The 12,147-nt window shown below is 49.4% G+C and overlaps 1 protein-coding gene across 3 annotated transcripts in view; it reads left to right on the plus strand.

Annotated features, from left to right (window-relative positions):
* The window catches only part of EPHB2 (EPH receptor B2), a 167,034-nt gene that overhangs the window by 146,945 nt on the left and 7,942 nt on the right, over window positions 1–12,147 (plus strand). The window contains exons 7-9 of one of the 3 annotated variants that reach the window (XM_037499933.2): window positions 2,408–2,570; window positions 4,617–4,725; window positions 5,583–5,647. In XM_037499933.2, the coding sequence (XP_037355830.2) occupies window positions 2,408–2,570; window positions 4,617–4,725; window positions 5,583–5,647 (337 nt within the window). Of the gene's footprint in view, window positions 1–2,407; window positions 2,571–4,616; window positions 4,726–5,579; window positions 5,648–12,147 lie in introns of all 3 variants that reach the window. The other 2 variants (XM_054691579.1, XM_037499934.2) reach the window with 2 other exon arrangements.

The raw sequence follows: 12,147 nt of genomic DNA on the forward strand, positions 1-12,147 counted from the left end.
GCAGATTGACTGAAATACACTGCTGAGGGGAGCAGCAGGCGAGTCAGGAGAGGTCTGCTGCTCCATGTGGGTAGCTCCCTAGCCAGGGATTGAATTCATGCTGCAGTGGCTGCAGATAGCTTCATAGGTTGCATCTTAACCCCTTGTGCCACCAGGGAGGCCCTGAAAACGATTTTTAATTTTTTATGATAAGTATGTCTCAAATCTTGCAAGGGATATACCTACACTAAAAAAAAAAAATACATTGTTCATCCAAACTTCAAACTTAATTAAGCATCTTTTGTTTGCTAAATATGGCAGCCCTGCCAGGGAAAAGGGAAGAAATTGGGTGTGACAGGAGAGACTGGAAAAAGACAGATCACAAAGGCTAAGGAGTAGAGCCCGTGCCCTATGCACCCTGGGGAAGGGCTCTGCGTGCAGGACCCTGTGCTTCTTAGAGGAAATAAAACACAGCCCCTCCTTCAGGAGTTCATAATCAAAGGGCTAAATAAACCTGGGTCCAGGGAGAAGAGATGTAGTGGAATCCCCTCTGTGGCACCCACAGCCAGTGGGCCAGAGCTCGGAGGAGGGAGAGTGCATCTGGCTGGGAGGTCATGAAGGCTTTCTGGAGGAGGGGACAGATGATCTGGCTCAGGAAAGAGACTTCCTATCTGCTGCTGCCCTGGGTGTGGGTGGGGGAAGGCACTGGCAAGTGAGTCCCTTCTCAAGCCCCTACATCTCAAGCTCTCACCTCCTTGCCTTTATATCTGCTGCTCTTTCTGCCAGGAACGCCCTCCCCCTTCTTTGCCTGGGTGACTTGTGTTTGTCCTCTAAGATACCTCTCCAGTTCCCCCAACTGCCCCAGAGAATTTTCCTTGACTTTTACTATTATCCTCACCCAGGCAGGGTCACTCGCTCCCCATTCGTTATGCCTACTCTGCCAGTGTCAGCATTTTATACCTGTTAATTCATTTTCTCCTCTAAATAACCCCTGAGGTAGCTGTTATTATTATCCCCATTTTATAGGTGAAGAAAAGAAAGCAAGGCAACATAAGGAACATGCCCATGATGCCAAAGATGATAAGTAGTAGTCAGGATTTGAACCCAGAAAGTCTGGCTCCCACATGTGGCCCTAACATCTATACTATAATACCCGCAATAACATAGCTCACACCGAACCTAATTACTGCAAGAGCTTTCAAGGCTTCTGTGTACCTCAACTCGTACGTGACTGACATATACAATCAGGTGTGCGCTTTTCTGCATAAGGGTTCATAGTTTTCATCAGCTTCTCATAGGAGCTCATGATTCTCCAAGGGTTGAGCTCTCCACACTGTTTGCTTTTCTGAACAGAGTTCTCTGAGGTCAGGGCCTGTGCTTCAACACCTGTGGCTCCCCAGGGCCCAGCCCAGGGTCCAGTGCAAAGAGGGCGTCTAGGGGAGGTTTGCTGGGTGCTGACAGATGCCTGAACGAGCATCATTGAGGTTGGTGAGCATCCATAACCCCACACCCACTGCAGCAGCTGTACCCCATTCTGTCCCAGCCGCTCCCATCACCCTGGGCAGTGCTCAGGAGGCCAGGGTTGGCATTCCATATCCCTCAAAGGTGGGGACATTAGGTGCTGGCTCCCAAAGACATGGGAGCCTGGTGTTGAGTCCCAAAGCAACTGATAGGTGTGATCTTGAGCATCATTTTCCTTTTCTGGGCCTTAATTCTTGCCTCATTCAAGTACACTGAGGCTGAACTAGGGTCCTTCTTCCTACCTGGTGGAGGCCAGGGGCTGGAACATGGGTGCAGAAGTGAATAAGGTGCACCCTCTTCTGCTGTTTCTGGCAACTCACAGTCCAGTCCTCAAGATCTGTACAGTGCCCACTCCATCTGTGTGTCAGCAGCTGCTGTAATCCCCCAAGGCCAATGGCTAACAAGGGGCTACTTTTATTACTCACAGGTTTGTGTCTGTGGGTCAATTCAGGCTCTATTCCAACCTAGGAGTTAGGTCAAGGTCTTCTCCACATGTTTCTTATTCTGGAACCAGCTGTTACCCAGGTTACCCACCCTCCTCCCCCTTAGCAGATGACAGAAGCACAAGAGGCCAAACCAAATCAACAGCACATATAAAGACTCTGTTTGTATCACATCCTCTAGAATATTCCTATGGCTAAAGCAAGTCACATGGACAAATTCTGTATCCACGAAGCAGAGATACATCCTCTGGCCTTTCCTTTCACAGGAAATGTTGCAAAATCTCATGTCAAAGGTGTGGGCATGTAACTCAATTACAGGGAGGGAGTGAAGAATTAAGAACCACATATGTTCACCTGATAGCCAGACCCAAGTGGGCAGGTCTGGCAGGTGGCCCAAGCAGGGGGTGGCTCTGGGCCCGCTGTGGACAACACTTTCGCTAACTGTCTTCTCTGTTCCTCGGCAGGAGCTCAGTGAGTACAACGCCACAGCCATAAAAAGCCCCACCAACACGGTCACTGTGCAGGGCCTCAAAGCCGGCGCCATCTATGTCTTCCAGGTGCGGGCTCGCACCGTGGCGGGCTACGGGCGCTACAGCGGCAAGATGTACTTCCAGACCATGACAGAAGGTAAGCCGCTCCCACAGGGGCTGGGGACGGCGCTGACTACAATCAGGGCAAACTCATGGGCCCCCATTCCTATAAAGTGCAAATCAGAAAGGCACACCCTCTTCTGGATGTTGATCCCCCCCGTGTACCCCTCCTGGCTAGAAAACCTCTGTGTACCATGCAGGCAGGCACCGTTTCTGTGGCTAGAAAGGATATGGGCTCCTCCATTACCATCAAGTCAGCCCTAACTTGCAGAGCCCCTCTGAGCAAGTCCCCTCCCTGGCCTGGTCCGAATTTTTCTCATCTTTAAAAGTATTATGTTCAGTCTGAGAGACCAAATATATCTTATTCATATGCTACTCCAATGACTTGAGTGGGATTGAAAAGAATTTTGAAGACACATCTGAGTTCAGCTGGAAGAAGTCCTGGGATGGATTAGTAATGTCTGCAGTGAGCAAGAAAAGGGAAGGCTGCAGCCCATGTGCTATGTGTCTCCCTGTATGGGACCACCTGTGCTTTAATAATCCTTCTTCAATAATTGTTGGGCCCACAGTTAGAGTGTGAGTTCTGGTGCTTGAGTGATAGAAATCACAATTCTGATTCAGCCCCATCTATGGGTCCCTGAGCAACTCACCCTTACCTCTCTGAGCCTCAGTTTTCTCATCTAAAAATGGGCATGATAAACTATCTCATTGTCATTGTCATGAAACTGGCATAAGTGTGGGGGATAAAGGTATTAGGCTTGGCACAGGGGTGGCACTGGGTCCACACTTAGTTAACATTTGCCAAATAGCAATCAAGGTCATAGTCGTCATTGACGTGAGTCTGGGGGACCTTTTACTAATGAGCTAAGCTCCAAGCAGCTTTACTTATAACCAGACCTTAGCATCCCTTCTTAGCATCTGCATCAATCACTGAGCGTGGACCTCGGTCTTGACCTGGTTGAACATTTCAGTGGCTCCTGGACCTATATTTTCTTGTCTTATCACAAAAACCCTCCCTTTGGGTCTACCATCTTCCAACAAGCTCCACCCCCCACCCCTCTTCCTCATGGCCAGTATATGTCACCTCTCTAGGCCCTTTTGCCAGTTGAGTAAGTGTCACTGACCTGGGAACTAGGGGACTGTCCCCAGATCCTTTCTTTACTAATTTAGTAACTATGAACTAGGTCCCTGCCCTATGCTGGGCAGGTGCCAAGGACCTGTGACGGTGCCAAGGACCCAGACTGACATAGTCCCTATGTGGTCATGGAGCAAATGAGAAGTAATAATAATAATAAGTAACAATGATGATGTTGACAGCATGACATGGTTTCCAAGAACTCAGGCCAATGCTGTGAGCATTTTACACATCATCTCAATTTAAGCCCATGGCCTGGGGTCACACAGACCCGACTTCAAGTGCATTGGCCATTTTCTAACTGTGTGACCTCGGGTGAGTCATGACCTCATTAAGTTCAGTTTCCTCATCTGTAAAATGGTATAATTATACATCATATAATTATTCATCGTAAGGCTGAAAATCAAACAAGACACATGGTGTAACTGACATAAGACACACTCAAAAACATTGGAGCTAGCGTTCCCTGCTGATCACAGTGTGCCGTGAGTTGTTAAGTGTGTTATAGAACAATCCTATGAGATGGGAACTATTATTCTCCCCATTTTACAGATGAGGAAACTGAGCCACAGAGAGGTAAGTTACTCTCCCAGAGATCACACCCATGGTAAGTGACATTGTCGGGATTCAAATCCAGTAAGTGTCACTGTCTGGCCTGAGTCTGTGTCCTTAACAGCTTCTCTATATGTGTGAGCTTATTCAGTTGCTGGCTTTCATGTCAACATTGAGATATAGTTGCTATTATGCCCATTTTGGAGATGAGAAGTTGAAGGTTAGTGCTGTTTGTGGACTGGTGGATGATTGACAGTGTTTCCCACCTGGGCACATGATAGGTGCTTTGTCAGGAGTAGGAACAGGGCCTGGCGAGCCCAGAAGACCAGGGTGGAGGGTGGGAGGTGTTAGGCCCCCCAGACCCAGGCTGAGAGCTCGTGCTGTGCTTCCCCCCAGCCGAGTACCAGACAAGCATCCAGGAGAAGCTGCCTCTCATCATCGGCTCCTCCGTGGCCGGTCTGGTCTTCCTCATCGCCGTGGTCGTCATCGCTATCGTCTGTAACAGGTGGGTGGGTGTCGCCTGGGCCCCCCCGGGCCCAGCCAGTCGGGGGGTTCTGTCCAGCCATTCCAAAACAGTGTTGGGTAATGGAGGAAGCCTTCCTGTCTCCAGCAGGAGCAGTGAAGGCTCAGGTGGGCCTGGATAGCCTCCCGCCACCCAGCGGCCATCCGTCCATCCCTTTGGGTCAGACATCGTCCTTGACAAGTCCTCTCTTCAGGGGAGAGGCACAGTGAGACACTGATACTTCGGCATGAAGGAATGTCTCAGAACAGTGGGCAGGAAGACGGCAGGGCGCTGGGAACGAAGGGGGTAGTGGGAGGGAGTGCAGTATGCCCCCGCTTTCTGCACGAGTTGAAGCCCCTTCATGCATAGCATCAGAGCAGAGTGTTGGATGGGAACTTATAGAGCCCAGGTAAGGCCTCCAGGCAGAGGTAGCTGGAAAGATGGGAGAGGACATAGTCAGGAGGAGGTGGGGAAATGGTGCCGTATTTGAAAAGGGAGAAGGCAGGATGGATTCCTCGGCTTCTGCTGGTTTAATACGAAGAGAGACTCTTCCTTAAAAAGTTGCTCACTTTAGGACAGACTGGGGCAGATGGGCAGATGGGCAGCAGCCCCCCGGGTTTCTGGGGCCTGGAGGTCATAACTGGGGGCTGACTTTGCTTGAGCCTGGACTCGAAATGGGAGGGTAAGAAGGAATAGTGAGGCCAGGAAGGGTATGGCTGCTGGGCCAGGGGTAGGCAGGGAACCCTCTGGCAGGGGTGTGGTTCCCAGGGCCTGCGTACCCTCTCCCTATCACCCACTCTGGCTCCCAGCTCCCCCGGGTGTCTCCAGGTGGCTCCAGCCCTTTGCTCTTGTTCCAGAAGACGGGGGTTTGAGCGCGCTGACTCGGAGTACACGGACAAGCTGCAGCACTACACCAGTGGCCACAGTACGTACACCAGCGGCCGGCACCCCTGCTCTCCACTCAGTCCTCCAGCCTCTCCCTCTGCCTCCCACCTTGCTGCAGCCAGAATGAAAGTCCTTAAATGAGCCAAGTTCATGTTCACCTCGGTAGCTGCCATTGCACTGTCTGGGCCACTCTCCCCTTTCTCTTTACCTGTGAGATTCTTACCAGCACTCGGGCCTCATCACATGAAAAACCCTCTGAGAAATCCCCTGGCCTGGATTCGGGGCCCTCTCAGGTGCTGGCACAGCGCATCCTCACCTGGCCACTTGTGATGGCCTTTTCCCCGCCTCTCCATGGGGTGGGAACGCTTGGAGACCTGCAGACGTGTCTGACATGCACATGCCCCCCAGCACAGGCTGGTGCCCAGCACAGAGTAGGCAGGGACACACTGGCAGAATAAAGATGCGAGTTGAATGAGTTGATGAGCCCCCCAGCCACCCCTTACCCTGTCCCATCCTTCCTGAGGCCAGGATGGGGACATAAAACATTCTCAGAGCAAATGTTCCCTCCCAGGGAGCAAGTAGAAGAAAAGCAAGTCATAGATTTCTCTCCATTTGACTTTGGCAAGAACCAACCATCTGGGGGAACAAAGAGGGGGTCAGGAAGGAGAACTTTAGTCCTCATTCCTGCCCGTTCAACAAATTTTCCCAATATTTCCCAAATTTTCCCGATATAGCTTTTCAAACTATTCTCAACAGGGTACTCTAGGGCTCCTCAGAAGACACCAGGTAAGGGGACAACCAACAGCCCTTCATTTGTCACCAATCTGTTGTGTCCTACTACGAGTTCCAGGCACTATTCTAGTAAACAAACCAGAAGTCCCTGCCCCTGTGGGAGAGACAGGGAATAAGCACATACACATGATAAATAAGTGAAGCCTGTATATATTAGAAATTGTCAGTGCTATGGAGGAAAAGCAGAACAGGGTGATGAATTGAGAATTGCCAGGGTCAGAATTGCCTCTTGAAATTGAAGCACTGGGGCTGGCCTCATTGGGAGATTCCTTTAAACAGATACAAAGGAGCTAGGGAGCGAGCTTTCTAGAGATACCTGAGCATCCCAGGCAGTAGGGACAGCCAGTGCAAAGGCCCTGGGGCAGGAAAATACCTGGTAGGTTTCAGGAACAGCCAGGAGACCAGTGTGCCTGGAGCAAAGTGAGCAGCAGGAGAGGGAGGAGTACAGGTCACAGCACAGGTTCTTGGTTTTTACTCTGCGTGAAACAAGGAGCCACTCCAAGTGTTTTAGCAAAATTGTGCCATGTTCTGAGTGGCAGTTTTGAGGAGACTTCTCTGGCTGCAGTGTGGCTGTTGGTGGTCCCCTTACCTGGTGTCTTCTGAGGAGCCCAAAGGAATTGGTATGTGCCAGGCAAGGACAGAAGCAGGGGGACCCACAAGGTGGCTGGGGAAATCACCTAGGGACACTGTGACGGTGGACAGACCTGGGAGGCAGTGGCGGGAGTCTGACTCGATTTGAAAGCAAAGTCATTGGGTGCACTGCAGGCTGGGATGTGCAAGAAAAGAGCTGAGTCGGAGAGTTCTAGGTATTCACCCTCCGGGCAAGACTTAATTTGGAATAAAAGTTCCTGGGTTTAAAAATCACTTTAGACAGAAATGTAAAAATAATTAAACCATTAACATTTCCAGAAGATAATTTAGGTAATTCTTTAACTGATCCGTGGGAGGAAAAGGACTTTTGAAGCAAAAAAAAAAAAAAAAAAAAGGCACAAAAGGATCGTAAGAAAAAAGGAGGACAATTTTAACCACACAGAAATAAAAATCACCTCTACGTTAAAAATAAAAGCCATGAATTCCATCACCCGCTCCTGGCCCCCAAGTAATAAAATCATGATCAGAGATGTAGCTCAACCTGTTGTGTTCTGCATGCCAGGGCTTGGCATAGTGCTGTGCCTGTATTTGTTCATTTAGTCCTAATCATTTCCCGCTGGAGTCTGAGGACACTGAGGCACAGAGAGCTCACACAGCTGCTCAGGGCAGGGGCTAGGGCATGAACCCCAGGGCATCTGGCTCCAGGGCACACCCCCTTAGCCACATCATGCTGTCTACACCCCACTGAGCCTGAATAAAATGTGCTGGCATGTCTGTCACCTGGAGCCATTCGGGAGCATCAGTATTTGGAGCTTGAGTCGGTAACAAGGAAACAGGTGACAGCAGGGATTTATTTTAAAAATAGACCCCAGGATTTGTTCTGAGATCAACACGTTCCAAAGCACAAGCTCCTACGTACGCCCTGTGTCTCAGTCGGACTTTGTTTTTCTCAAAGCCCCCTCCTTCCCCCCACCCCCAGTCCCATCATCCCACAGCAGCTGCAGCCTGTGTGGCCGGGGCAGTGAGGCCCAGAGGTGTGTCACCGACACAGTCACAGGCTTGTGTTCTCCATGGTTCTGCAGGTACTGAATGATACCAAAGCTTGCAGTTCTACTTGTGGAGCCAGGGGGAATAATTGGGTTTTTCATCCCGCCCCCACTGGCCAGCTAGGCGACCTTGGGGAACTCAGCCGACCTCTCAACCCAGCTTCATTTTCTGGAAGTAGCAGGAATTATATTTCTTTCATTCCTGAGGATTAAATGAATTAATGGATATTGAAGTACTTTGTAATAATCTTTAATAATAGCCAACTCTTTATAAGTGCTAACAATTATTCAGTGCTTTCTACTTGTCAGCCTCTGTACTAAGTCCTTTACAAAGCTGCTCTTGTAATCTTTGCAGTCCCCTTAGGAAGTAGGTAATGTTTATTAGCCCCATCTTGTAGATGAAAAAAGTGGCACAGAGAGGTTAAGCAGCTTACCCAAGGGTACACAGCTGGATCAATAGTGATTGACCCTGGAGTCAGCCTTATCACACAGTTTATTCATGACCATTATTCCAGGCAGATTTGGGATGCACCAGGTCTCTGAATGCCTGGTTCCTCCTCCCTCATCTTGAATTTCCTGTTTGGGTTCAGGATGACAGTTGCTGACCCTGCAGTCATAAATCATGCAAACAACAGCCCTTATTTTCTAAAGACTGCCTCCAGAGAGTCTCACCCAGCTCCAGCTCAGCAAATTCCCCTCATGGGGGTCCTGCCTTCTGAAGTTTCTGGCCCCAGTGAGTTAACTTCCTATTCCAGGAGACAGGTAGGGGAAGCATCGGAAGACACTGGTAGAGTGGAATAGACTCTGGCCAGGCAACCAGGGCTCAAACCCCACTTCTGCCCTGGAGTAGCTACTGTGACCCCTGGAGTAGGTCATTTAACCTTTCTCATGCTACCATTTTTCATGTGAAAAATAGGGATAATATTCGGTTGATGAAATGAAATTGCCATTTTTGTAGGTCAAATATTTGTGGTCAAATATTGACACTTTCACAAGGCTCAGCCTAATAATAGTATTTACCCGGAAAGGTTGTTAGGAAGATTAATCGGGATTAGAACAGGGCCTGGTACCTGGTGTTCCACACTGAGCTGTGAGCCCACAGTGCTGTCAGTGGTAAGGTGAAGCCTAAGGTCCAGGGGAGCAGGCTCAGAGCCACACAGTATTTATTAAGTACCTACTGTATACCACCTCCACATAAGTACCCTGAGAAAACATTCCAAAATCTTACACTGAATAAGGGAGTGCACACGCACATTAATGCTTTTCCAAAGAGCAGATTCCTAGCCTTCGTCAAATCTTCAAAGGCATTTGTGACCCCAGACAGATGGAGACTTCTTTCAGCCAATATTTATGGAGCACCCACTGTGTGACAGGTCCTGGAATTTATCATGAGCAAGACAGGCACAGCCTCTGTTCTTCTGGAGGGGAGAGGGCAAAATAGGCAGCAGAAAGTTCTAGAAAATGTGGAGCCCTGATAGAATGAAGAAAAACCATAGTTGGGAGGGTAGGGAGGTAGGGAGCAGTGTGGAGATGAGGCTGCAGGCACTGCAGGAGGAATCCAGGTAGGCTTCACTGAGGAGGTGGCATTTGATCTGGACACAAAGAGAAGGGTATTCCAAGTAGAGAGAACAGCATGAGCAAAGGCACAGAAGCAAATAACAATGAAATGTCCCTGGGATGACTGGGTAAATGATTCCTTCTCGTTGTCACATAGAAGATCGGGAGCCCATCAGAGAGAGCTTGCAATGCCAGGTGAAGCTCTACCTTTGTCCTGTAAGCCCACCTGACTGATCCTCCAGGCCAAGGCTTGGGGACATGCTGTGCTCAGTTAGCAGCACCCAAATAGTAGGTTTAGAGGAACCCAGGTGGGCTTGGACTCCTATTGTGCTCCTCAGCTCCCCCAGCTAACACATTCCTATCTTCCCTCCCTGGCTGGCTCAGCTGAAAGGGCTTCCCTCCCCTCTCTCCCCCCATCCCCCACCCCAATTCTGGGGGGAGGGAGGCTGAACTCCAGTGGCCAAGAACCACAGCCCAGGTGCTGAGTCGGCAGGGAAGGGAGCATCTCCAGGAAGCTGGCCTGGCCTTGAGGAGGGCAGACTTGGGGAAGGAACAGAAATGGACCTGATCTGGGTAGTTTCATCCAGGAGGCAATGCGCATGGTGCTTGAGAGTCCTCAGCTCCGGTTCAAGGCTGATGGACCGAGGCTCAATTGCTGACTACCATTTGCTAGCTGTGTGGCCTTGGACAGATCACTTAGCCTCTCTGAGCTTCAGTTTCCTCAGATGTGAAGGGACAAAAACAATCCCTTCCTCTGAGAATTGTTGGGTGGACCTGATGAAATGATGCCCTGGGCAGTATCCTTCACTGGCAAAGGGCTTAGTAAGTGATAGCTGTTATCATCATTATTATTCTCTATGACATCTGGATTCTGCGAGCACTACAGATATTTTCTATTGCTGTAGAGCTTTATACAGTGTCCCAGGAAGGAATGTACCCTACCCCCTCCTCCCAGGCTTCCACATTGTAGGATGGTGGTTCTCACCCTTTCTTGGGGTCTCCAGCTCCTGTGAGACTTTGCTCAAAGTCTTGGATTGTGTGACTAAATATGCATATGCGTGCCTGTAAAATTATAAAATAGAAAAATTATAAATCAGGGATGAATTTTGAATAACTTTTACCTTCAACTATACTTCCATGTTTAGACTACTTATAAGGAAAATGGATTATTTTTCTAATCCAAAAAGGCAATAATAGTAAATGCATTCCATTTCCAGAGGTACCAGAACCCCAGCCCCACACCCATCCTGGGACTGCCAAGTGGTTCACAGACACCCACACAAATAATCCAAAATAAAGCTAATGTGTTAGAGCAGTGGTGGGTAAACGTTTCTGCAAAAAAGCCAGAGAGCAAATGTTTTAGGCTTTGCAGGCCTCACAGTCTGCTGTAACTACTCAACTCAGCTGCTGTGGCATGAAGCAGCCACAGGCAAAGAAATGAGCATGGATGCATGCCAATAAAACTTTATTACAAAACAGGCAGTGGGCCAGTTTGCCAACTCCTATGTAAAGGTTCCAACTCCTAGATTCCTGGAATGTCTGAAACAGGCTGAGAGTAGTCAGCTAACACGTCCAAGGTCACGCAGCTGAGTGGGGTTGATGGCTCTACTTGCTGAGCAGCCAAGCCATATGGTGGCCCAGGGACTCCAGCTCCAACTCCTAGTGCTGCTGCCTGCAAAGGCACAGCCAGAGCAGTGGGAGACTATGGGCAGGCAGGGAGCTGGGGAAGCCAAAGGGAGGTCCAGGCTAGGAGAGGAGCTGGGCTGCAGAGGCCAGTTATCTTTCGGGGGAGGGGGTGGGCAATGTGGACTGGATCATCTTTTTCTTCCTTCAAAGCATTTTACTGACTCAGTCAATGCTGAGATCAGAATTTGGTCTCTGACCTCCTGGTTTCCCCCTTTCTGCATCAAAAAATAAATCAGATCAAGAGTCAGATTAACATGCCCCATATCCAGGCTCATACTGATCACCAGGGAATTTGAGATCCAGAATGATTTAAGACTTGGCTAGTGGGGGACCTGGGAGGTAGGCCCAGGAGCCATGGGAGGCAGCCCCCTCTGGGCTCCGCGGCCTGAATGGGAAGGCTGTGGCAGCCAGGAAGGGCTACTGGGGAGCGGATCCCAATGAGGCCTTGAAAGACAAGGGCACCTCCTTAGCAAAAGCCCAAGAACATGGTCTGTTGCCTGCTCCTGCTGCATTTTAGTTCCAGTTTTATCTCTTCTTTCTTGACTTCCTCCTCCTTTACTTTGCACCCTCTGATTCTCTATCACAAAATGTCACAAATATCACAAAAGGATTCTCTATCCTTTTATCCCCACAGCCTTAACAAACATTGCTAATCAATCCTGACAGTCTTTTAGCTGCTACAGGAAGCCATTACCAATCAATCAGTTGAAACAATCTAGAACCTATTTTCTATCCCTCCTGAGCTCTCTGTTCCTCTCACCTTCTACCCAGCTCAGAGCCTATCTGTCCACTGAGACCAAAAAAGGTGAAGTGACCTTCAGGGGGTTGTCCAGTTCTTATGAGGGCCAAATAGGAGTGTATTTCCCTC

Source organism: Talpa occidentalis, unplaced genomic scaffold, assembly GCF_014898055.3.
Source record: "Talpa occidentalis isolate TD23 unplaced genomic scaffold, MPIMG_talOcc4v2.1 talOcc4.9, whole genome shotgun sequence".
Taxonomy (NCBI): domain Eukaryota; kingdom Metazoa; phylum Chordata; class Mammalia; order Eulipotyphla; family Talpidae; genus Talpa; species Talpa occidentalis.